Below are 27,257 nucleotides of genomic sequence, written 5' to 3' on the forward strand. Positions count from 1 at the left end.
TTGATGCCACTTCGGCGACCTGCACGTCGATGGGGATGAAATGATGATGATTAGGACAACGCAACACCCAGTCCCTGAGCGGAGAAAATCTCTGACCCAGCCGGGAAATGAACCCAGGCGCTTAGGATTGACATTCTGTCGCGCTGACCACTCAGCTACTGGGGGCGGACAATAGTTTTGTGTGATCTGTGATATCAAAAGCCTTAGAGAGGTCTAGAGATATTCCAATGACATTTTTGCCATTATCTAATTTCTGAAGTACTCCACTTAATAGTTCAAAAATTGCTGTATCAGTTGATCGGCCTTTCCTGAAAACCATGTTGTGCTGTGGATAGTATTTTGTGCTCTTACAGAAAATTTACTACTCTTCTTTGAAAAATTTTTACTATGATTTTTGAGAATACAGATAGTAGAGAAATGGGCCTGTAGTTAGCCACTTCATCCTTTTTTACCTATTTTCAATAGTGGTTTAAGCTTAGCTGTTGTTAGGCATGATGGGAAAATTCCAGTTTGAAAGGAACTATTTTAAAGGTGAGCTAATGGTTCAATAATGAGATCTCTACATTTTTTAATAAGGCTGTCTGGGATGCCATCTATTCCAGTGGAATGATTCACTTTTAAAGTTCTGATAACTGACAGGACTTCTTTCTGGGTTGTTGGAAAGAGAAACAGTGAAGTAGGATTTATGTTGGTATTTAAAGATGATACTGGGCAGTTTGTATTGCAAGGTTTGATTTCAGTGATTAATTGCTCACTTATATTGCTAAAATAAGTATTGAACACATTTGCTATTTCCTTAGGATCATTAATTTCTTTGCCATTACAATTCAATTTAATACTGGAATTTTGAGAAGAAATATTGTCAGTTTGCTGTTTGACTATACTCCATATAGCTTTCATTTTTTTATTGGGGTTATTTATATAACGGTCATTTGCCATTACTTTAGCTTCTGTGATCACTTTTTTAAGTATCATTTTATAATTTTTGAAATATGCAAGGAATTCATTGGATACTATAGAAGACTTGGAGATCTCATATAATCTTCGTTTTTCACCACATGACTTTTTTATACTAGTTGCAGTTTTTTCTGTTAAGCCTACTACACTTTATTTTCTGATTTTTAACGGGAATGACATGTTAAAATAATGTGTAAATATATCTATAAATATGTTTAACTTCTCATCTGTGTTTTTGTATCTGTATGTTTCAGTCTATGTTTCCTTCTTTAGTAAATTCCTAAAGTATTCAGTATTTTTATTGCCTCTGTTCGTTTAGTTAAGTTCAGCATTGAAGATATTTCAAGAAGCTGTGCATAGTGGTCACTGAAACCTGTGTTGAAGTTTCTAGCTGTGTATTCATGGCTTTTCTTGTTTATCAGTGTCATATCAATAGTGGTGCTCGATACACTTGTAACTCTGGTATAATTTGGTGCAGGTTATGTTGCACAAATAGCCAGAAGATCATCTCTATCTTTTGAAACTTTGTTAAAGTTAATGTTAAAGTCCCCACATATAATAACTGTTTTGTTTAGGTCCCTGATACTGTAAAGACTACCTTCAAGAGAATATTTTTATGTTTGAGTTTGGACTTCTGTACAGGCAAACAATGATTGTTTTTATTGAGGTTAGTTCTACAGCAGAAATTTCAAAATCACCTTCTTTTCCTAACTTTTCGAGAGATTTTAGGCAGCAGTAGCTGATACTGTCTTCCACAAATATACATGTTCCTCCATGTGCAGATATTTTTCTACAGAAACAAGATGTCATAACATAACCCTGTGTACTTGTGATTGCTAACGTCTCATCAGTTAGCCAATGTTCACTATAACACATTACAAATACTTCTTTTAATTGATCTGACAGTAATACTTCTAGCTCATTAATTTTGTTTCACAATGACTGCACATTTTGATGGCCAATTATAAACTTGGGGTTTCTGCTTGGCATACCTGATTTATCACTTACCTTTATTTGTCTCTGCCTTCCTTTCATTTTAATCTGAAGAACACTTCTGGAATGAACTGTGGAGATGCTGTCTTCATCTGTGGCCAGTAAAAATCCTCACTTCTTGATGGTGGTTTTCTCGCTCCAGCAGGTTGTGTCCTTATGGATATTTTTACTGTTGTATCTGACAATGTAGTTGTTTCTGTAGCTGAATATGTTGTCACTTTTGCTGTTTCTTTGTTCTCTGGTCCTGACTGTGTTGTTTTACCTGCTACCACTGTTCTTATAACTTCTTTCTCAACACTTCCCACTATAATCGGGAAGATAAGTGGCTGGAAGTGACAGACCGTAAGCTGTGTCTAGTGAAACACACAACATTGCTGTGGCATAGCTCCTTCCAGCCACGCATGCAGAATGAGGTCCTCCTTACTCATATTTGCATTGGACACAGCCCTATGACTCATAGCCTCATGCTCTGGTGAGAGGACCTTCGATGTGTGGTGCTTGTGGCGTACAGATCACTGTGTGCCACATTTTACTAGATTGTGTGTTGTTATCAGACCAGAGGTCAGCTGCAGGATTGCCACCAAAGTTGCTCTGTCTTATTGGACATTCAAATGAATGTAGTTAGAGTTTTAAGGCGTTGTGATACGTCTGTCTTGTTTCCAAAAATTTTAGGGAAATGTTCTTAATGTGTTACCAGGGTGATTGGCTTAGGCCATTTTTTAAGTGGTCAGTTAGTCACATTTCATTGTGCTGTTATTTCAGCTCTTCTGTGTCTTCTTTATGTATTAATCTCAGATATAGCACCTTTCCCATTTTCTCCATTGTGTTACGGCATGAGAGATAGAGTGGTTGTCTAGGTCAGTGCAAGTGAGGTGTGAGTGAACTTCATTTCGTAGGTTTACTCCTTGTGGTGTGACATTTTTAGGCCTCTTAGCTACATTTGTTTCGTTTAATATTTGTAAGGGCACTGATAACTTCACCATTAGGTGCCCAAAACCACAGACAACACCCCTCCCCCTTCCCCCCCCCCCCCCCCCCCCCCACACACACACACAGGAAGTCTATGCTCAGACATCAGTTTCCTAAAGCAGTGCAACTCAATTTTAATAAAAGAAAAAGTCGAAAATGTTGCCTGTAAAAATCAGACGATATCTGATCAGTGTGAAGTGTAAAATATTTTGCATATGTTATACAGATGCTGGTAACTGAATATGTAGTATCAGAGTCTGGTAAAGGAAAGGTCTCTGATTCAGATCTCCATTACAGCAAATTTTTATTTAAATTCTACAGTTTTTGTCAAGCAGAAATTGTAGTACATAAATACTAAATCATAATTTTGTGATGAAAATTATAATATTTTATTTTCAATTATGGGTCATATGAAACAAATGAAAATTTGATACAGGCATGTGAAATTACTTATATACATCAATAATACTCCAGAATGAATATTCACTGTGCAGTGGAGTGTGTGCTGGAATGAAACTTCCTCACTGATTAAAACCAAATTAATCTGCCAGGAAGTTTCATCAATAACACTGGTGCATTTCATATGCTCATTTCTCCATGAAACAAAGAAAGAAGCAATTAAGTAAAGAGAGGAGATATGAAATCCCAGGTTTTCTTTTTCACTTTATTCACTGTGATTCTCAAAGCTTAAGGTGACTATATCAGTTTGTTTCTGTAAATATCATTCATTCCACCAAGTATGGACACATACTGATTTTCTCATGGACTACATTTTCTTAAAATTCTGTGCATATGACCACTAGACTTTATAAAGGCTGTATCTCCCAGTCCTTGCTGTAACACAAAATTCCAATCGCAGTTTTATCACAACCCAGAACAGCAACCCCCCCCCCCCCCCCCCCCCCCCCTCAGTGTTACGACTGACTGTTGGAGTGTTGGCTTATAAAAAGTGTGAGCACTTTTTTTCTCCCCTACATTTGTAGTTGATTGCTCTAGCACTACCAATGTAAATAAACATCCACTTGAAGGTATTCTTCTGAGCAAATCACCCCAATGTTACTTTAGACTATAAAGTTTGTAGTGTCATGACGTAGCGTACGTGCGGATTTACTGTCTAAATTAGGACATTAATATGTATTATGGGTTTTTATCTTATCTGGCGTAATATGTGTTTCATGTTTAACTTCTTGCACTTGACATGGGAAATAAATCTTAGAACACCTAAATACATAAGAGCAGGCATTTTTGCATATCAACTTGTGCACTGCGTACCTGCTGTTACCATTGGATGCTGTTTCTCAGTCTTTCCTTATCCTCAACACCACCTTAGGGCTTTGCTAGGCTAATCACTTTTGGAATCTCAATGGTGTTTGCATTTTAGCCATAGTATTTGGAACACTTGATTCAGGACATCACCTGTTGCATCAATTACCTTGATGACATCTGGGTTGCGGGCCCTATGCATGAGGAGCATTTACAAAACCTTCAGTCAGATATCAAACACCTCCTGAAGAATGGCCTTCACTGCAAGCTGGAAAAGTGCAACTTCTTCTCCCTAAGGATGTATTTCTCGGGTCAGGTGCTTACTAAGGATGGTCTCATCCTTACAGATGACCACATCAAAGTCATCTTCAAACTGCCAATGTCGAAAACCTGAAAGAGGTCTAGTCTTTTTTTGGTTAAGATTTCGTATTATGCTCTGTTCATTACCCAGGTTGTGCGTACCTGCCGGCCTCTTAACAAGCTTCGCTGGAATAGCGTTACATTTGTGTGGTCTGCAGATTGACAATGAGATTTCCAGTCTCTTAATGAGTATTTGTTCTTGGATACGTGTCTGGCTTCCTTTACAACAGGTGAACCTTTAACCCTGGCCTGTGACAAGTCCTAGCATGACATTTGTGCCATTGTGTCACATCAGAACTTGGATGGCACCAAACGGACAATTGCTTATGGATTGAAGACACTTTTTGCTGAGCAGCGTAATTATTAACAGGTAGAAAAGGACGCACTAGCTATTATTTTTGGGCTTAAAAAATTTCACGTTTTCTTATATGGGACAAGGTTCATCCTCATCGCCACCACAAGCCATTGTTTGCTTTATTTGGCTTTTGTTCCAAGTTGCCAGATAGAATTGCCCATTAGTTGCAGTGGTAGGCCCTCTTTCACTGTAACTATTGTTTGATATTTGTTACCACTCCATCGCCCAGCATGCAAATGCTGATGCACTACTGTGACTGCTGGTGGGGCCGAATACTGAGTTCAGTGGGCAGGAGGCTCTTGTTTTGTATGATGCCTTGCAGCAAACCCTGTCAGATTTTCCATTGATGGCATGCAAAGTCGCAACCGCTATGACCGCTGACCAGCTTTTCCAAAAAATCGTTTAGCCGTCCAGATGAGTTGGCCAGACTGCATCTCTTGGAGACAACGCATGACATACATTTTTCCTCCTATGTGATCGGCTCAGTGTTGTCCAATGAACCCTCATGCTTGCCATGGAGAGCAGTGCTGTCGAGTAGTCATATCCCTGGTGTTGGGTCCTCGCATACTCCCGTTGCTGCAGGTGTCACACTGGGGTATAACTCTTATAAAGGCATTGACATGACATCAGTTCTATTGGCTGGTGATTAATTGTGACATTAACAATTTGATAGCCCTGTGGAAAGTTTGCGTGGGCATACACCACAGGGTCTCCTGTATTTGTTGTACCCTGAGACACATGCCACAGACCACTTTGGCCCACTTCGTTTTCCTCCCAGAACTGCTGTTTGGACCCAGTTCTTCAGCCAGTGGCAGGGGTAGCTGCTTGGTGTTGTAGTGAGTCAAAATGTTCAGCAGTTGTTTGTAGTGGACGTCAGTGGGGCGCAGCTGACCTGTCATGCAAATCAGTTGTGACTGCGCCATGTTTGTGCATTGCCGCTGTGGCCTTCTGGTGAGCTGAGTGTCAGGGCTGATCATGACATTGTTCCAGGGATGAGCTCCCACATGCATGGCAAGCCTCCTCATTGCTGCCCCTGCATGCCCTGTGCAGTCCTCCCATCACCTGCAACCATGGGACCCAGAGAGGCTTGCACCTCCGCCTGCATAGGTGGAGCCCATGGATTTTGACTCATTTTCCTCCCCTTCCACCTTTCATCTTTCCAAGGTATTGTTGTGAGGGAAGAAAAAGGCAGAAAATTGCGTAAAAAGTTTCAGTATCACAAATTGGATGTATCTTTAATATTTGTATTTTTATTAACAGCAAATGGTAAGTAGGGACTTGATTTCTGTGTTGCAGATATTTTCTTTTAACAGTATCTGAATTAGGAAATTAAGTAGGGATTATCTGGCAGGTGTGCTGTTTCTTTGACTGTAAATATTTTGTAGTTTTAATGTTTTTCAGTGTTACATTTTGTTTCAAAAGGATTGATAGAGTTGAGTAATGGCACAAGCCTGTGTTTTGAACCTTCATAATCATAACCATGACAGAAAGGGTGGACTTGTGAACTAGAAGCTATTTGCATAAATTGTAATAGTAGGTGGTTAAATTAAAGTGCAGCAACTCTCAGAGGCCCAGTGTAGTCTGTAATTATCATGTGGCAGTCAAACTTGGTAGATATGCTAATGCATTAATGCCAAACCGATTTACACTGGAAAAAAAAAAATTGGTTCCAGTTTTGGTGACCAGGTGCAAACTTGCTGCTGTGAATGCAAGACATGCATATATAAATGTTTCCATATATAATGGATTAGGAACAAGATCTTGGCAGAAAAGATCAAACAAGTGAGATTTTATTATTAATTGCAGCTTGCACAATTTATTCAATATGAGTGCTGGAGATAATGATGTGACCAACAATTGCTTGCAGTACTTCCCATGGAATCTGAGCACTGTGTTCCTGTGTATTAGCTTTCAGATCACATAGAGGCCAAATGTATCCCTGGTAAACATGTTCTTTTAGATACCCCCAGAGCCAAAAGTCACATGGATTCATATCAGGTGAGCTTGCAGCCCATGCATCTGGAAAACCTCTGAATATAACATGTTCATGGAAGGTTGCATGAAGCAAACCTTTCATGGGTGACATAAAGTGGTGTTGTGCCATCTTGCACGAAAACTGTGGTTTCCCCACAGTTGTGCTCTTCTAAAACAAGAATCACATACTGTACAAGGCAGTCTCATAATGTGCAGAATCACGGTACACCTTACAGGCCCTCTGGGTGTATTCTCTTCAAAGAATGGATCAAGAATAAAGGTGCTTGTGAACCCACACCACACAGTCACATACAACAAGTGCAATGGCATCTTCATCCACAACACATGGTTTAACAGTATCCCAAATTCAGTACTTCTGTGTATTCACTGCACTCTGTAGTGTAAAATGTACCTTGTCACACCATAGAATATTGCCCGGCCAAATGAGCCAGAAACCGAAGAGCAAATTCAGAACACTGCTGTAGATCATTAGGTTTTAATTGCTCCACCATCTGGATCATGTACAGGTACCAGAGTAGTGAAGACTGCAAAATCTTTCTGTAATCTTGACCATGGGATGGACAGTTCTCATGACACTGCATGAGCACTAGCACTGCCTGGGCCACATGCTGCATGGACAGTTACAGCAACAGCAACCTCATCAATAACTCCTACCGGAATAGGATGCCTTCCTCTTCCAGGTGCCACACCAAGTTGACTTATGTTTCGAATTTCATTACCATCTTCTTTAAACCATTTAATGACACGAGGCCTCTCTACAGACCTTTCAGTCAGCAATACTCTCCCAGTGAGGTACTGTAATTGCTACCACTCACATAAAACAGATTCACTAACAGTGTACGGTCTCTCTTCTCAGTAGCCATATTGTTCACTCATGTTATGGTTTGTCCAGTGACAGTGTGTATGTCATACTGTCATACAAACAGTGTACAATCCCAAATTTGGACCTGGTAGCCCAAATTGGTTCTGCATTAACACATTGGCATATCTATCAAGTTTCACTGCCATACAATAGTTGCACCCCACACTGGACCTCCCTTAGTAACTGCACTTTAATTTCAACCACCCACTCACTACATGGTCTCCATAATTATGGGCATACACTTTGACAACTGATTTAAGAAATTTAGAACTTCATTGTCACCACAGACACCTTATCATTTGATTCAACTGCCTGTAGTCTCAGTCCGTTTCTATTGCTTCAGTACCTGCATAAAGGAAAGGAATATCATTTTGAGGATAGAAAGGATTGAGTGTTACATGTTCAAAAGAACAGACACTGCATATGTATGTAACTGGGATGAGATGGCCCAATAATATCTTCACCACAGATGCACAAGCATGTTCGATCTCTTATAGGAGTCAGTCAATCACTGCAAGTAGTGAAAGTAATGGGCAGGGGCATGATGTAGCATTGTGTGGATAAATTTGAAGTTTGAGTCAGGGAGGGGTCATGTCTGGGTGAATGAGGAAATCAAAAAATCTGAGTTTGAATCACAGTCTGGCACAAATTTTCAACTTTCCCCACTGATGCATTTCAATTACCAATAACAGCTGGTGTCTTTATATCCTTTGGATCATAACTTCTACTTGCCACAGAATTTCACATAACAATCCGCAAGTCTTAAATGTCAGGTGTTGTAGCAGATCAGATACTTATGGACAGTTAAAATTCCATTTTTTCTGTGCCTGGATATGTGGATGTGTTCTTTCCAGTTGAGAGCAGTATCAGTGAAATTTATTTATACAACCTTTTTATTTGGTAGAGTTTTTTCCTCAAACTCACAATTTTTTGGTACACTGGAAAAGTTATTTTCTCTCTACAAGTTCACATCTGTTTTTCAGTATGTATTAAAAGCAGCTGTGTTGAAAATTGAAAACCTGTACAATGGACAGTTGGTGTTTCGTAAACTCATAAATGGCTACAGAAGATTTGACCAGTCTCGTGGAATGGACTACCGTCTAGATATGGCATTCAAAAGTACAACTACTGGGCGTGAAGTACATAAAAGGTGAATTGTTATTGGTAGTAATGATATCTCATTACTTTTGAGGGTTAGTGTAAGATCTAAAACGTGTCAGAATGTTATAGCTTTTATAGACTTCATAAAATAGGATTAAGTATTAAAACAGTATTGTCACTGTGTTACAGGATTGAAGTTTGCAAGGCTTTGGGTAAAGTAGAGATTATTCCCATGCCTTATGTAACTGAGAACACTCGGGTTAATCTTATTCTTCCTGTTGAAGCAGATTTGAAAGAGGAGGCTAAAACCTTCATGGAGCAGTATGCAAAAATTTGTATGGAAAAACATGACAAAACATTCCTTATGCTGGTAAGTGTTTGAATGGGAACAGAAATGTAACGTAACATTTTTCAGATTTTTTTTCAGAACAGATAACCTTCTGCCTACCAGATAAAAACTGAGAATACTTTATACTAATCACTGTTAAACTGATGGGCCAAATGCAGAAATCAGTAATTTGAAAATTGTGACTGGTTTTTATTAAGAAAAGCATGTGAATGATATGAAGACCAGAAGTTAACTGGAATGCACAATAAAATTAAAATGCTTATTTTGTTGAAGGGAAGGAGTATCTCTTTCAGTCATTATTGCCCTCTTAAATCTGTTTTCCTGCTCTGAAGACCAAGCAAATAAACTCTTCATTCATTCTTCTATAGAATTCTTTCTGATAACTTTTGTCAGTACACCATCAATCCTGTGTAATTTACAGGTAAGTCAATATATTAACTGCATAAGTATACATGGAATATGTTTGAGAGTTCTTTTTTGTGAGCAGTTACCCAGTTTTCCATTGCAGGTTTTACTGTATGATGCAAAAGTGCCGGGCAAGGGCAACAAAGATGATGTATTCTTAGACGTCAAAAATATGGCATTGGCACTGAGTGACAAGTACAAAAAAGATGGTGGTAAAATAGCATGGGTGTCAATAAAGGTTCCTGCACCCATTCAGACTGGAGTTGTCCTCCACTCAGGTTCTCTCATTGACTTTGCAGTTGTGGATCTTGTTGTCAAAAAGCTCCCACCTGATTCCTTAATATTATTATGTCAGCCAAATATGGAAATACGGCAGGATTACCTCAATAGGGTAAGTATATCTTGTTTCTTTTTTTCTATGAAAATAATCAAGTAGACATTGTTACTGTGGGTGAACGCTAGGACTGAAAGGGCATGACCAGTTTCTTTCTCTGATATGCCAACAGCTTACTCTCAATCACAGGGCCCTGAGTTTGATTCCTGTCTGGGTTGGGGATTTTCTTCACTTGGGACTGGGTGCGTGTGTTGTCCTCATCAGCATTTCATCATTATTGCAGGAGTGAGGTCTCATAAAAATACTACTTGCATCAGGTGGCCAAACTCCTCAGAAGGGGTCTCCAGATCATATGTGCCATACACACATGCCCCCCCCCCCCCCCCCAATCTGAACTTGTACCCCATCTCCAATGGTCTTGTCATCAATGAAAGGTTACATCCTAATCTCCCTTTCTTCAAGACATTCATGAATTAATCATTCATGTGAAAACCAAACATTGGTTCTTCATGTTCACTCCTCCACTTCAGACAATTTGATTAACTACTGTGTGATTTGATTGCACATCTTATCCTTATATTGTTACCAAATGATAAACTAAGTAAGGGAATTATGTCTTAAGAGGTTTAAAACCATGCACCAGTATGGAGATTGTTATGAGTGCATACCACCTTTGTGTTCAGTCCCACCTAAATTATTGAGTAATGCTCTGGGGAAACACTCCTGTGTTACATTGTACACTTAGAATTCAAAAGAGGGATATTAATATAGTGAATGAGAAGTAAAATTAGGGACATTTGTAAACCTGGTTTCACAATGTTGAATATAATCCCACAAGCATGTATTTACATCAGAGGTATACTTCTGTTTTTTAAATCATGTACAACTAATAAGAACTAAAGGTTTCAAAGAAACTGTGATGACCACAAAGACAATTGCAAAGTGAACAGAAACCTTTATATAATCCACACTAATATTTGACTGTGCAAGAATTAAATTTTCACATGAACTTGAAACTTCTTTACACAGTCCCTGAAACCATAAAATCCATCAAGGAAATAAAGCTCTTTAAATAATAAATATGGAAATGTTATACTAGGGATCTGAAGAATATTCTTAGAGAATTCCTTGAAAACTGTTTCTAGTGAGTTTTTGCAGATATTAGGAAAGTCTTTTGGAATGTCTGCATGTGTGTGTTGTTTCTTCTGTGTTACAGTCACATGAGTTAAACAGACTTGTGACCATTTACATTGCCCTTCATTGTGTGTGCTTATTGTTCTCTGATGTGGATAACACACTCTTAAGCAGTATTCCAGTATTAGCTGTAAAAATGTTTTATAAGCAGTTCCTTTCATAGAAAAACTGCTACTGGTATTTGCCAATATGCTTTCAGGAAACCAAAGTCTGTCAGTCACTTTACTAGTGGATACTCACTGGTATTTCTCTGATTTTTCTCTGATTTTTTTTCTTTTAATGTTGTGTATGCAACTTCTTTTTTTTTGCATTTGGAGCCAAATGCCAGTCTTTGTGACAAGTTGAAATTTTATCGAAGCCTGATGTTCTTTTTTTTAGTTAGTTCTTTTTCATAGACAACCATGTTATGTGATTGATTTCACTGTGGGAAACATTATACTTCCACCATTTTATCCTTTTTTCACTCTTCTCTATTTTACATTTTTATTTTGCCTTTGGCTCTTAATGACTTATCAAGTATTTTGGCATGCTGCTTAAGAAACTGGACTTATATTCAAGAGTCATTGGATTCAAAGCACAATATACATTGGTGAAAAAAAAAAAACTGCAACGTCAAGAAGACGTTTTGTGACATAAACGAAACTTGGTAGGTGTGTGTCTTCATCTTAAAGACAATATCTATACAAATTTCACACCAGCTGCGTAAAAGTGGCACCAGTAGTACCACTGTGAGCGTGCAAATCAGGTTTGCTTTAAATACACTCTGCAGTGGTCATGAGTGTTACTTATATTTGAGATTGGACATGGTGAGTTGATGTTAGTCAAGAATACCTTTCAGTCGACAAAGACACCATTATCGTCACCTCGCTGAGTTTGATCAAGGTGATGTAATAGGGCTATGAGAAGCTAAATGTTCTTTCTGTGATATTGCAGAAAGACTTGGCAAGAATGTAGCCTCTGCACATGATTGCCGACAGCAGTGATCTCAAGACTGTATAGTCACAAGACCGGGCTCCCGACGGCCACATGGCACTATGAAGAGGGAAGACCGTTGTGTTTGGTGTATGGCTCTGGTGCATCGTACCACACCTGCAGAAGCAATTTGAGCAGCAGTTGGCACCACAGTGACACACTGAACTGTTACAAATCAGTTACTTCAAGGACAGCTCCAAGCCAGGTGTCCTGTAGTGTGCATTCCACTGACCGCAAACCACCACCATTTGTGACTTCAGTGGTGTCAAGTGAGAGCTCATTGGAGGACAGAGTGGAGATTTGGTGTGTTTCCTTACGAAAGCTGGTTCCATGTCGGTGCCAGTGATGGCTGTGTGTTGGTTAGGAGAAGGCCAGTTGAGGGCCTGCAAACAACCTATCTGCACGCTAAACACACTGGTCCTACACCAGGAGTTATATTATAGTGTGCAATTTTGCATTACAGCAGGAGCACTCTCGTGGTTATCTCATGCAGCCTGACTACAAATTTGTACGTCAACCTGGTGATTCGAACTGTTGTGCTGCCAAATTCATGAGCAACATTTCAGGGGGTGTTTTCCAACAGGATAACACTCGCCCATGTACCACCATTGTAACCCAACAAGCGTTACAGAGTGTAGACATGTTGCCTTGGCCTGAACAATCACCAGATCTTGTCTCCCATTATGTACATATGAGACATCATCAGACAACATCTCCATCAACATCCACAAACAGCAAAACCGTCTTTGTATCGACTGACCAACTGCAACAGACGTGAAACTCCATCCCACAAACATACATCCAGCACCTGTACAACACAATGCATTCACATTTTCATGCTTGCATTTTACATTCTGGTGGTTACCAGCTATTAATGTACCAGCATTTCACATTTCCAATAGCTTATCTCATGCTTACATAACCTATAATGTTAATCACTTAAATATGTTACCTACACAATTCCCAAAATTTCATTACTCTACGTAAGTTATTTTTGCATGTTGCAATTTTTTCCATCAGTGTTGTTAATGTGATTTAAATTTTCTATGGTTTCCCTGAATAACTACTTCTCTGTGCTGGGATAGTTCTGCCAACAAGTGAATGCTCAATTCCCTTTGACATGTACATGTCGTCTGGATAGAGCTGGTTTTTACTTGCTGTTACACTTCTGTGATTTTTTTAAGAACTGATGAAATTCATTGCCACAAATTATTGTATAAAAATTATATTGTACATTTAATTTCCTTCGCATAGGTTTTATACAAAATATTGGAGAGGATTGCAGGTTTAAATCATATATGCCAATTACATGTGTTTTACTCATATTTTGGGGGGTTTTGACATTCTCCTAAATTCTTCATTTTCCTCAGTTTTGCATTTTTTTAAAGTCTGGGTTAATGAAAACATAAAACAGTGGTTTCACTATAAATCCATTTGCTGCATGGTACTTTTCATGGATGGTAGTACTGAAAACAAGTAACAGAAATTCAGAGCACTTCCCTCAACTGGTACAACAATGTTCAGAAATTGAAGCCTTGTGCCCATCTCAACAAAAATTTTAACAAGGCATAACACTCCTGAGGCAGAACGTGGTGAGACATGGAGACTCACTGACATGACTCCTCTGATGGTCCACACGGGCAGATTTCATTGATGGCCACGGGCATCGTAGGGAACACCCTGCTGTGAACAGTTAATGCCCACAGCTATCTCTAGTAGCCATACCCACGTTGGTTATTAAAATTAATCATTGCCTTCCATTTGGTGCTTGCAATGTCCTAATAATTTTCTACTGAGAGGGGGGATCTTTTCCCAAGTGATGAACAGTAAAATGTATCACCCAGTTATGCAATAGAAAGCACACAGAAATTTTGAAACCTGTCAAGCAAATGCCTGCATGCTCTGAAAGAGTCATTTAAAATGTGGACTACAGTCAAAATATTTGTTACACTAGTCAAAAGCCACACAATATCATTACATTTTAAACTTTCCAACATATTAGAATTTGAAATCTGTATCTCCACAAATTGCACAAAATTTTGCATATCATTTGTTTTTAATGAAATTACTCTGTCAGTAGTGTATATAGAAAAGTCAACCTGATGAAAGCATATTGGTTTTAAAATTACATGTTTCTGCTAAGTTTGGTTTTTCTGTCTTTCTTTCTTGCCACTCATAAAAAAATATTTAAAAATGTAGTAATTGGAAAAATATGTACTTCATTTTTTTGACAATTTGCTAAGTGTTATCTTTTTTCATATACTACAATATACTTATAGTACAGTTATTACCACCTTAGAACAGTTGAAAGTAACACAATATGAAAGTGCTGGGCGTGGACTACCTGAGGGAGCACTTCATCTTGTAATAAAAACAATTCAGTAGTATAGACCAATTATGAGGTCCTTACTATGTTAGGAACTGCTGAGGAAGGGATAATAATAATAATAATAATAATAATAATAATAATAATAATAATGGTAATGGTTTATTTGTCCATAATAACTTTTACAGTCGTCAACATAGTCAGTCAGTACATACATGAACAATAATAATACGAGGGTTGTTTTTTAAGTAAGGGCCGTTCGCGCGTATAGTCCCGTAGTTCGCGTGGACGCCGCAACAAGCCATTGCGCCACTTGCCGGCATCCTTCCCATTCACACTGATGCAAGTTGCAACTCTGTAGCTGACGTGTACACATCGCTGTGCTACTTTATAATGTTTATGATTATTGAATCGCCCGCTGCGTGTGAGATACGGTCATTGATACGTTTTTTGACCGTGAGAAGCCTATCAGCTGCAGAAATTCATTGTCAGTTAACAGAAGTTTATGGCTTGAATGCAATGAGTGAAGGTAAAGTGCGTCAATGGGTTAGACAGTTTAAAAATGGCCGTCAAAACATCCATGACGAAGAACGCTCAGGCCAGCCCTCTGTGAACACTGATGATTTGGTGGCTGCAGTCGAAACAAAGATTTGTGAGGACAGAAGATTCGCAATTTCCACTCTTTCTTTGGAATTTCCACAAGTTTCAAGATCAGTTTTGTACAAAATTGTGTCTGAAAACCTAAACTTTAAGAAACTGTGTTGTCGGTGAGTACCCAGACTCCTCACAGAGGACCACAAAGGGAAGAGATTTGCCACTTCATTGGACTTTTTGATTCATTACGAGGAAGAAGGGGATGACATGTTAAGTCAAATTGTCAGTGGAGATGAAACATGGGTATCCCATATCACTCCCAAAAGTAAGCAACAATTGATGGAATGGCGACACACAACCTCACCCATCAAGGTCAAAGCCAAACAGACGCTGTCAAAGCGCAAGATTATGGCAACTGTGTTGTGGGACCGGCGTGGTGTTTTGCTAGTGGAATTTATGCCACGAGGAACGACAATCAACTCGGATGCCTTCTGTGCAACTCTAAAGAAGATCCGCAGAGCAATTCAAAACAAAAGGCGCGGCATGCTGACAAAAGGAGTTTTGCTCCTGCACGATAACGCTAGGCCTCACACCTCTCAAAAGACTCAGGATTTGATTGATTCTTTTGGCTGGGAAGTTTTGGACCATGCACCATACAGCCTCGACCTTGCTCCTAGCGATTTTCACCTTTTCCGGTACCTGAAACACCATCTTGGCGGGCAGCGCTTCAATGATGACAATGAAGTGAAAGCGGCCGTGAACTCTTGGCTGTCAGAGTAGGCGGCCGAATTCTTTGAAGAGGGAATTAAATACTTAGTTGTACGGTATGACAAGTGCTTAAATAAACAAGGCAACTATGTAGAAAAATAGGTAAAAGTGTGTAGAATCAGAAAATAAAAGTTTTTTTTACAAAAGTATTTGTATCTTTTTAAAAAAATAAAAGCGGCCCTTACTTGAAAAACAACCCTCGTAGTTTAGTAGTGGAAATACAGTACATACAACATTAAAAATCCTTGATGGAGTACAAACATTTAGCAATTAACAGCTGCTTTAATTTTATTTTAAATATGTTTCCTTTTAACATTTTTATGGTATTTGGCAGTCTGTTGTAAAAAAATCTTCCAGCAGAAAATGGATTATGATCGGTTGCTTTTTTATTTCTAAATTTTATGTGGTAATCCTCTTTCTTCCTTCTATTGTAACTATGGATATCACTATTTATTATACTGTGCTCCATATTTTCTTTTACAAACAGTATAGTCCTTAGAACATTTAATGAATACACTGTTAGTATATTATACTTAATGAAGTATTCTCTACAGGATTGACATTTACTAATATTCGCTATTATCCTAATTGCTCTCTTCTGGGCTCTAAAAGCCCTATCCATGTATACCGTTGGTGCCCTGCCCCAAATCTCAATACCGTATTGTAGGTGGGAGTGTATAATACCAAACTAGATTTGCCTTAAGACTGGTGACGCTATTATGCTAGAAAGGCGTTTTAGCAGGTAGGTATTAAACGAGATTTTTTTACACATGTACCATCTTCTCCAAACTGTGTGACAGCTGATATTGGCACGATGAAGACTGATATGGTATTGTCAGTTGTTTGGCAGCTTTAATTGACTTTGGCAAACTAATTGTCTTATATCATTCAGGATTAGCTACTGTTAAATTCCATAAAGCAGTGGTCATGTCAAGTCCAGGGTAACGAAGAAACAATTGATCATTTTCTTGAAAGTGCTTCATGAATGAACTATTTGGGTTGGTTCCTGTTGGAACATCTAAGCCACTGACTTGTGCTTAGTTCCTGGCTTCTTCAAATACAGAATGTCCATAATTAAAGTTCCAATTTCTAAACACTGTAGGAGGAGAATCGCTGCTCAGAATACTGTCAGATTTGAACAGTATATGATTGACATAGGGGGGAAGCATCAAGGAACATGTTCAAAAGTACAGACACCACATCTTCGTAGGTTGGAACTTAAATAGTGGCAGCACTGCTGTGGAGACACTGTGCAATGGAATCTACTATTGTCGCTGATAGCACACATTGCTGTCATACCTACCTTACTTCCGAGAAAATGGAATTGCCTGTCCCACGTCACCGGCGTGTGCACAATCGAGGGAAACACAGTCAGGTGTAACCTAAAAGTGTCACTATGTTTTCGAAACAGAAACAACAGAGTTGGATCAAGATTGAATGTGCCAGAGGTTGTACAGCATGACAGTGTCATCAAGGTCTTCAAGAGGCGTGCGGGGAATCAGCATTGCCGTGCAGAACAGTGGCATGTTTGGTAAAAGCCTTCAATGAAGGTCGGCAAACTGCAGCAGGCATGCATCGGGCAGGTCGACCTAGCGTCTCTGACGAAGAAGTGCATGCTGTTGCTGCATTAGTGGACAGTGGTCAACACCATACAATTTGTGAGCTCGCCCATGAAACCGTATTAGTTCATACGACTGTACTTCGCATCCCGAAGGATTGCCAGGCCGTGCAAAAAATTGCATCATGATGGATTCCCTATGACTTGACGGAAGTGCAGAAATGGATGTGCTACAATGGTGCTCAGATGCACTTGGAGCACTATGTGCATGAAGAGAGGCTTTCTTGTGCCATATCGTAGCATTGTATGAGACATGAGCCACATCGTACGAGCCAAAACTGAAATGCCAATCCAATGAATGGTGTCATTATAGGTCACTGCGAAAGTCGAAAGTGTGTCAGAGCCCCATTATGGTGAAAGTTATGGTGATTCTCATGTACAGCTGTGATGGTGTTATCCTAACACATTACGTTCATCCACAGCAGACTGTCAATGCACAGTATTACTGTTTGTTTTTGGAGCATCACCTGCAACCAGCTTTGTGAAAGAAGCGGTGATACTTTCTGTGCAACCCACCCATCATTTTGCACAACAATGTGTGGGCGCATACAGCGCAAGCTGTGGCTGCTCTGTTCGGTCGATGGGACTGGGAAGTACCTTACCATCCACCATCCTTGTGACTTTGATTTGATTCTGAAGATGAAGGAACCACCTCGTGGCATTCGCTTCAGAACTGTTCCAGAAATTCGATGTGCAGTAGACCACTCCATTCGCACCATCAACAAAACAGGCTCTGCTAACGGTATACTATGCGTTCCACATCACATGCAAAGGGTTCTACACAACGCTAGTGACTACTTTGAAGGACTGTAACCTGTGCAAACATGTAACTCTTTTGTATCGGTTGTGAATAAATAGTTGCCACTGTTTAAGTTCCAACCCTCGCATAATTAAGGAAATGATGGCCCATGATCCCTGCTCAAACTCTTACAGGTCGTGGAGAGATGCTGTGAGTAATGAGGCTAATGAGCAGTGCACTACGTCAGTAGTGTGTGGTATAAGTCGAGAATTTGGGTTTGATGAGAGGCGAGCTAGGGTAGTCTGCGCAGTCATGGTGACAACTGTGTGTTAATGACATAGTGGTCAGCCGTCTGAAGTAGGAGACCCAGGTTCTAATCCCAGTCCAGCATAAATTTTCAACTTGGCTCACCAAGTGAGGTGGCACAGTGGTTAGCACACTGGACTCGCATTTGGGAGGACGATGGTTCAAACTTGCGTCCAGCCATCCTGATTTAGGTTTTCCATGATTTCCCTAAATCACTTCAGGCACTTCCTTTGAAAGGGCTCGGCTGACTTCCTTCCCCATCCTTCCCTCATCCGATGGGACCGACGACCTTGCTGTATGGTCCCCTCCCCCAAATCAATCAACCAACCAACTTGCCTCATTATATAAATCAATGCCCATTGGCAGTTACTGTCTTTAATTCCTTTGTGTTGTGATTCATAGTGGCTGCAGGATCAAAATGGTCTGTTCTTTCAAACATGTCTGAAAAAACAGACAACACATATATAATTAAGGCGATAAAGGCCAATGCTCCCTTCAGTGCAGATGCACGCCAAGCTCGAACTCTTATGGGTATCGGCGAGATGTTAGAAGTAATGTGGCTAATGAGCAGGGGCACTAAATTAGTAGTGTGAGGTATATGTTGAGAATTTGGGTCTGACGGGAGGTGTGTTAGGGTAGTTTGTGCAGTTGTGGTGACCACTGTGTATAGATGGCGTAGTGATCAGCACATCTGCCTAGTAAGCAGGTGACCCAGGTTCTAATCTGAGCCTGGCAAAAATTTTGAATTTCCTCCATTGATATAAATCAATGCCCACTGGCAGCTAATGTCTTTAATTCTTCTATATCTTACCAAAAGTTGAATGAAATTATTTGAGACATTGTTGTTCAGCTAGGACTACATAAAAATTGTAAAAAAACTAATCCAATGAAAACCTTCAATTCGCAATATTTTCGCAACACTGTTTCTTTAAATGCTCACTGTAAACAAACTACTTGTCCAGTTTCTGAGCTGTCATCAGTTTAACAATAACAAATGACAAATTTTAAAACAATGATAATGTCACTCCTCAGTAGTGCCATCTAATGGTCATTTGTAAACACTTAAAAAAAGGCAACCCTCTTAGTGCTGGAAGCTGTGGACTCCTGAAGTGGGAGTAGCTGTTACATCAGACTGGTGAGTTATTCACCTTGGAGTCTGCAGGGTCCTGTCCTTGGTCTCTTATTATTCCCAATTTATGTTATAATCTTCCCACAGGAATGTAAATTCACCATGTTTGCTGATGGCAATAGCATTATGTTGGAAAGTATGTCAATCATAGACAACAAGAACATCCTATCCGAATTTCTCAACCATTTCACAGTAAACGCTCTCATGGCAAATACTAGTGAGAGTAAGTTCATTAAATTCCACTAGAGTCAGAAAGATGTAGAATCAGTCTCAGTGGCATATAATAACCTACAGTTAACAGACAGCAGACACTTCATAGTTCCTGGGCAAGTGAAACCAACAAGTGCTGCAGCTACTTTCGCATTAAGAATACTTTCTTACATTATGGCTCAGTCTGTAACAGAGACAGCGCATTTCACTTGGTTTTGCTTTATAACATCATATGGAGTCTTTTCAATAAAAACTCTAATTATTCATAAAAGTATTTCTTTGTTCAGAAAATACGTAAAGTAAGCAGAAGAATTTCTTGCCACAGACTGTTCAGGCCTTTGGCTGCTTCCTTGTACATAATCCTTCGTATAAGTTTTACATCTTTTTTTAAACCTCTTTGAAAATAAACCAAAAGTTGACAGTCACAATACCAGATGCAAACATGCGAGCCATTATAATTTAAAACACTTGTCATGGTGCAAAAATGTGGCAAGTATGCTGATGCCAACATCTTCAATTTCGTTCTCACAGAGATCAAATATCTAAGAAAACAGAAACCACATTTCACAAAAAATTAAAGCAGTTTAAGTGGGATCATTCTTTCTGTGCTTTTAAAAAGTTTGTGACTCAAGTTTACCAGATAATTGAACATCTTAAGCAGCTCATGTTTCTGAACTGTGCGTACATAAGGTCATTTATCATTTAAGCCTTATGCTGGTTTGTATATGTCACTACTGCATTTATGTTATTTTTTATTTTTGTACTTATTGTGTGATTTGTAATGTTATGAAGAATTTGTCTTATTACTCTGTCTATATTTTTATACAACTGCATTTATTATTTAGCTTGTAAGATTACTACAGTAGCATCTTCTGTAAATGTAAGGAAATTGTGGATGTATATTATTTATCTCTTGATGAAGTGGGGTTGCTTGCATGCCTCAGTGCTACAGACAGCTGTACTGTAGGAGCAACCAGAATAGAGGGTTACCTCTGGAGAGACCAGACTAGCGGGTCATTCCTGAAGAAGGGCAGCAGCCTTTTCAGTAGTTTCAGTGACAACAGTCTGGATGATTGATGCACCTGGCCTCGTAATATTAGCCAAGAGGTCCTTGCTGTGCTAGTGCTGCTAATAGCTGCAAGCAAGAGGAAACTACATCTGTGATTTTTCTTTTCTGAGGATATGAAGCTGTACCATATGGGTTAATGATGATGGTATCTTCTTGGGTAAAGTATTCCAGAGGCAAAATAGTCTGCCATTTGGATCTCCAGGTAGGGACTACTCAGGAGGGTGTGGTCATCAGGAAAAAGAAACTGGCATTCTACAGGTCAGTGGGTTGAATGTTAAAGTCCTTAAACAAGTAAGTAGGTTACAAGGAAATGGATAGTTTGAAGTTAGATATAGTAGAAATTAGTGAAGTGCAGTGGCAGGAAGAATAGGATTTTTGGTCAGGTCAGTAGAGGGTTATCTGCACAAAATCAGGTAGGAGTATTGCAGGAGTAGGCCTAATAATGAATAAGAAAATAGAACTGCAGGTAAGCTACTATGAACAGCATAATGAATGCATTACCATAGCCAGGATAGTCGTGAAGCCAACACCCGTCATAGTAATACAAATTTAAATGCCAACTAGCTCCACAGAAGACGACAAGATTGAAAGACTTTAAGATGAAACAAAGGAAATTATTCAAATAGTTAAGAGAGAGGAAAAATTAATTGTGATAAGTGAGTGAAATTTAGCTGTAGGAAAATGAAGAGAAGGCAAAATAGTGGGTGAACATGGATGGGGGAAAGGAATGAAAGAGGAAGCCATCTGATAGCATTCTGCACACAGCGTAATTTAATCACCACTAACACACTTGGGCTAAAAATCTTGACAGGTGGTGGTATATGTGCAACAAACCTGGAGACACTGGAAGGTTTTAGATTGATTATATAATCATAAGACAGAGATTTTGAAACCAGACTTTAAACTGTAAGACTTTTCCAGAAGCAGATGTAGACTCTGACTATAATTTGTTGGTTATGGATTGCAGACTAAAACTGAAGAAATTTCAAAAAACGTAGGAAATTGAGGAGATAGGATGAGAATAAGTTGAAGGAATGAGAGTTTCAGAGGAAGTATTAGGCAATGTTGGACTGAAACGGGGGGGAAAAAAATAATAGAAAACGAATAGTTAGATTTGAGAGATGATGTAGTAAAGGCAGCAGAGTATCACATACGTAAAAAGACAAGGCCCAGTAGAAAACCTTGGATAACTGAGGAGATATTGGATTTAATTGAAAAAAGGAAAAAATATAAAAATGCAGCAAATGAAGCGGGCAAGGAGAATACAGACTATAAATATAAAATTGACAGAAAATGCATAATGGCTAAGCAGGCTTAGCTAGAGGCCAAATGCAGGCTGTAGAAGCACGCATAACCAGGGGAAAGATAGATACTGCTCATATTGGGATCCTTGGAAGAACCAGCATGACAAAACTGATACTCCTAGTGTGCAAGATACATGAGACTGGTGAAATATCCTCTAACTTTAGGAAAATATAATACTCCTGATTCCAAAGAAGGTAGGTGCCAACAGGTGAGAATACTACTGAACTATGAGTTTCATAAGTCATGGCTGCAAAATATTGACACCAATTGTTTATAAAGACTGGACAAACTGGTAAACAAATGATGATGTACTTAATCGAATTTGGGAAGAAAGGTATTTATGGTGTAACTTGAGTAAAAGAAGGGATGGGTTGATATGACATGTCCTGAAGCATCAAGTAATTCTCAACTTGGTAATGGATGGGAGTATGGGGGGTAAAAATTGTAGAGAGAAACCAAGGCTTGAATACAGTATGCAGGTTCCAATAGTCATGCAGAAATGAAGACGCTTGTGCAGGACAGACTAGGTACATCAGACAAGTCTTCAGACCGAATATCACCACACCATTATTAGTGCTGATGTGTAACTAAGTACACGTAAAATTTTGACGTGTTCCAAATTTAGGGCAAGTAATCACTGTATGGAACATGTTGTTGTTGTTGTTGTTGTTGTTGTTGTTGTGCTCTTCAGTCCTGAGACTGGTTTGACGCAGCTCTCCATGCTACTCTATCCTGTGCAAGGTTCTTCATCTCCCAGTACCTACTGCAACCTACATCCTTCTGAATCTGCTTAGTGTATTCATCTCTTGGTCTCCCTCTACGATTTTTACCCTCCACACTGCCCTCCAATACTAAATTGGTGATCCCTCGATGTCTCAGAACATGTCCTACCAACCAATCCCTTCTTCTAGTCAAGTTGTGCCACAAGCTCCTCTTCCCCCCAATTCTATTCAATACCTCCTCATTAGTTATGTGATCTACCCATCTAATCTTCAGCATTCTTCTGTAGCACCACATTTCGAAAGCTTCTATTCTCTTCTTGTCTAAACTATTTATCGTCCACGCTTCACTTCCATACATGGCTACCCTCCATACAAATACTTTGAGAAACGACTTCCTGACACTTAAATCAATACTCGATGTTAACAAATTTCTCTTCTTCAGAAACGTTTTCCTTGCCATTGCCAGTCTACATTTTATATCCTCTCTACTTCGACCATCATCAGTTACTTTGCTCCCCAAATAGCAAAACTCCTTTACTACTTTAAGTGTGTCATTTCCTAATCTAATTCCCTCAGCATCACCTGACTTAATTCGACTACATTCCATTCTCCTCGTTTTGCTTTTGTTGATGTTCATCTTATACCCTCCTTTCCAGACACTGTCCATTCAATTCAACTGCTCTTCCAAGTCCTTTGCTGTCTCTGACAGAATTACAATGTCATCGGCGAACCTCAAAGTTTTTATTTCTTCTCCATGGATTTTAATACCTACTCCGAACTTTTCTTTTGTTTCCTTTATTGCTTGCTCAATATACAGATTGAATAACATCGGGGAGAGGCTACAACCCTGTCTCACTCCCTTCCCACCCACTGCTTCCCTTTCATACCCCTCGACTCTTATAACTGCCATCTGGTTTCTGTACAAATTGTGAATAGCCTTTCGCTCCCTGTATTTTACCCCTGCCACCTTCAGAATTTGAAAGAGAGTATTCCAATCAACAATGTCAAAAGCTTTCTCTAAGTCTACAAATGCTAGAAACGTAGGTTTGCCTTTCCTTAATCTTTCTTCTAAGGTAAGTCGTAGGGTCAGTATTGCCTCACGTGTTCCAACATTTCTACGGAATCCAAACTGATCTTCCCCGAGGTCGGCTTCTATAAGTTTTTCCATTCGTCTGTAAAGAGTTCGCGTTAGTATTTTGCAGCTGTGACTTATTAAACTGATAGTTCAGTAATTTTCACATCTGTCAACACCTGCTTTCTTTGGGATTGGGATTATTATATTCTTCTTGAAGTCTGAGGGTATTTCACCTGTCTCATACATCTTGCTCACCAGATGATAGAGTTTTGTCAGGACTGGCTCTCCCAAGGTTGTCAGTAGTTCTAATGGAATGTTGTCTACTCCGGGGGCCTTGTTTCGACTCAGGTCTTTCAGTGCTCTGTCAAACTTCACGCAATATCATATCTCCCATTTCATCTTCATCTACATCCTCTTCCATTTCCATAATATTGTCCTCAAGTACATCGCCCTTGTATAGGCCCTCTATATACTCGTTCCACCTTTCTGCTTTCCCTTCTTTGCTTAGAACTGGGTTTCCATCTGAGGTCTTGATATGTATCTGATAAGTAATATTAAATAAAAATAAGTGAAAGCTTTGAATTCTGTAGGAATAGTATTAAGAGAGTAACAAATTCAGAGAAAGAAAACAAATGATCTTTATGTATAACATCTGCATGGAAATTGTAGGAATATGTTTGCAAAGGTAAAAATTGAGCTGCATGGAAGCATCTGGTTTGTGAAGTCAAAATGAAGAAGAAATGTAAATACTCACTATTAATGAAAGTAAAATTCAGTGTGTGTTCAACACACATAATTGCAGCCTATGGCTCCTTCCTCAGAATTTGGAAAAGCAAATATATGCACTAAGTTGAGAAGGAAGGTTAAAGAATAAGAGTGAATGTTTTTTTAAACATAAAATTCAAAGGGTGGAAGACATAGTCAAATATGTATTTAACTTGATTAATGTTCTGCCACATATATATGAGTGAGTTTACAATCTTTCCCAAGCAATGAACATTGGGCAGCCAGAGTTATATTCATACTCCAAGTTTTCCTATTGCTTCTGTTTCATATTCAGTTCATGATAGTTTATTTACTGGGTATCATACATGAACTGCCTACATTTTACAAAACATGTAGCATTAATAAAGTGTGTGACAAAATAATTGTTTCTAAATATATGCTTTTTTTCATTATACTTAACAGGTTCGGATGAATACAGTCCTTCAGTGGCAGGTGTTTAGCCCTATACCATTCACAGAGTTCAATCCTGATATTGTGTATACACCTGAAGTACAAAGACCAATAGATCTGGACATAAACAAAAATTATGGTCATTATGATTCATTTAGCAAAAGTAATCTGGCATTTTATGCAAAGGACTACCTTGCAGGTAATCACTTCTTTCATTTTATATTTTTGATAATAGATCATAACTATGAATCTAGCTTTGACACACAAATGTGTGAAACACACAGCTGTGTAACCCTTTGACAATCTGTGCATGGGAATAAAATGTCTGACAGCAGAAATGTTTTGGATGCCTAGTATAATTACATTGTCTTAACAACAGCTTCTGTATCACAGATTAATTTTTGAATAGAAATAAGCTGTCACTAGGAAAACCTATATACAGAATAGCCAAACACATATTTTGTTGGATTTAAGACTTCCTTGCAGAGTGAACTCTGTGTGTCAGTTTTAATGGAGAGGCATAATCAGAAGGAAACGTAGAACCCAGCACACCTCAAAGTAGTGTGACAGGGCTTCTGTTGCTCATGATATACAGGATGATTCAAGAGGAATGTCACATAATTTGTGAGGTGATTCTACATGCGAAAACAGACCGAAAGAGTCGTAGGAACATGGGTCTGATTTTCGATCATTATGGAGCAGGTTGAAGACAGCGCACATCCATGAAAAAATATGAAGATTAGTGTGAATATTACTTACCAAAATGCTGTGTGGGTATTGTGGTGGATGGAATAACGGTGGGACAGATGACTGATCCATCCTACAAGAGAGGGATGAAGGTTCTCCAGCAGATAGCAGCACTGTGACGTTGCTCTGAGGCAACAGCTGCAAGAGTACCCAGTGTGTAATTGTGGGTTGGATAAGTGAGCAGTCATGAGGCTGTGTGCATTTCGTGCTTGAGTGTTGTTTAACTGAGCAAGTCCGTTGTGTCTGTTAATACCAACATGCCGCATACTTTTTTTCACCTATGCAGAATTCACAGGCATGTACAGGTACTCTAGTTTCAGTGCCCCTGCAGCTGTAACAGAATACCAGATACGTTTCCCTGACTGACAAACCCCTGTGCCAGGGTATTTCCCAGGGTTTTTCAAACATTTTGTGAATCCGGAACACTACCCAGGGTATACATAACATCAGAATGTGAGGCCATCCAGTCAGTTGAGGAAAGGGAAGACATTATTGTAATGGCACAATGGAGTCCCACCACCAATACATGATGCATTAGCCATCAGCTCCATATTCCACAAACTTGAATGTGGCATACGAGGTGTGGCTAGAAAAAAACCGGACTAGTACTGGTGAAACAATAAAACGAATGCAATAAGGCTGAAAGTTGCGTGGCCTGTCACGTGACTCTCGTTCCGCCTACTGCTCGAGTTTCATCTGCCTCCTGCACTCAGTCTGCCCGTGGCATCTGTTTTAAGTAGTTGACGTTTTGTCTGTGCGTCGGAAAATGTTGAGTGTACAGAAAGAACAGCGTGTTAACATCAAATTTTGTTTCAAACTAGGAAAATCTGCAAGTGAAACGTTTGTAATGTTACAACAAGTGTACGGCGATGATTGTTTATCGCGAACACAAGTGTTTGAGTGGTTTAAACGATTTAAAGATGGCCACGAAGACACCAGTGATGACACTCGCACTGGCAGACCATTGTCAGCAAAAACTGATGCAAACATTGAAAAAATCGGTAAACTTGTTCGACAAGATCGCCGTTTAACAATCGGAGCAATGTCTGAGTTAACAGGAGTTGACAAGGAAAGTGTTAGGCAGATTCTTCATGAAAGTTTCAACATGAACAAAGTGTGTTCAAAAATGGTTCCAAAGTGTCTCACAATTGAACAGAAGGAACCCCGAAGAATGATTTGTTCTGACATCCTGGAAAACATTGAAAGTGATCCCACCTTCTTACAAAATGTTATTACTTGCGATGAATCGTGGTTTTTTACTTACGATCCCGAAACTAAACGCCAATCGATGCATTGGAAAACTCCTGGTTCTCCACGCCAAAAAAAAAAAAGCACGAATGTCAAAATCGAAATTCAAGGCAATG

The 27,257-nt window shown here is 39.2% G+C and overlaps 1 protein-coding gene across 1 annotated transcript in view; it reads left to right on the forward strand.

Moving 5' to 3' along the window:
- The window catches only part of LOC124721574 (chondroitin sulfate synthase 2), a 118,522-nt gene that overhangs the window by 81,779 nt on the left and 9,486 nt on the right, over nucleotides 1–27,257 (forward strand). Inside the window, exons 5-8 of the mRNA XM_047246616.1 lie at nucleotides 8,738–8,904; nucleotides 9,045–9,225; nucleotides 9,713–10,000; nucleotides 25,159–25,345. Of these exons, the coding sequence (XP_047102572.1) occupies nucleotides 8,738–8,904; nucleotides 9,045–9,225; nucleotides 9,713–10,000; nucleotides 25,159–25,345 (823 nt within the window). The remainder of the gene's footprint in view (nucleotides 1–8,737; nucleotides 8,905–9,044; nucleotides 9,226–9,712; nucleotides 10,001–25,158; nucleotides 25,346–27,257) is intronic.

Source organism: Schistocerca piceifrons, chromosome X, assembly GCF_021461385.2.
Source record: "Schistocerca piceifrons isolate TAMUIC-IGC-003096 chromosome X, iqSchPice1.1, whole genome shotgun sequence".
In the NCBI taxonomy this organism is placed as follows: domain Eukaryota; kingdom Metazoa; phylum Arthropoda; class Insecta; order Orthoptera; family Acrididae; genus Schistocerca; species Schistocerca piceifrons.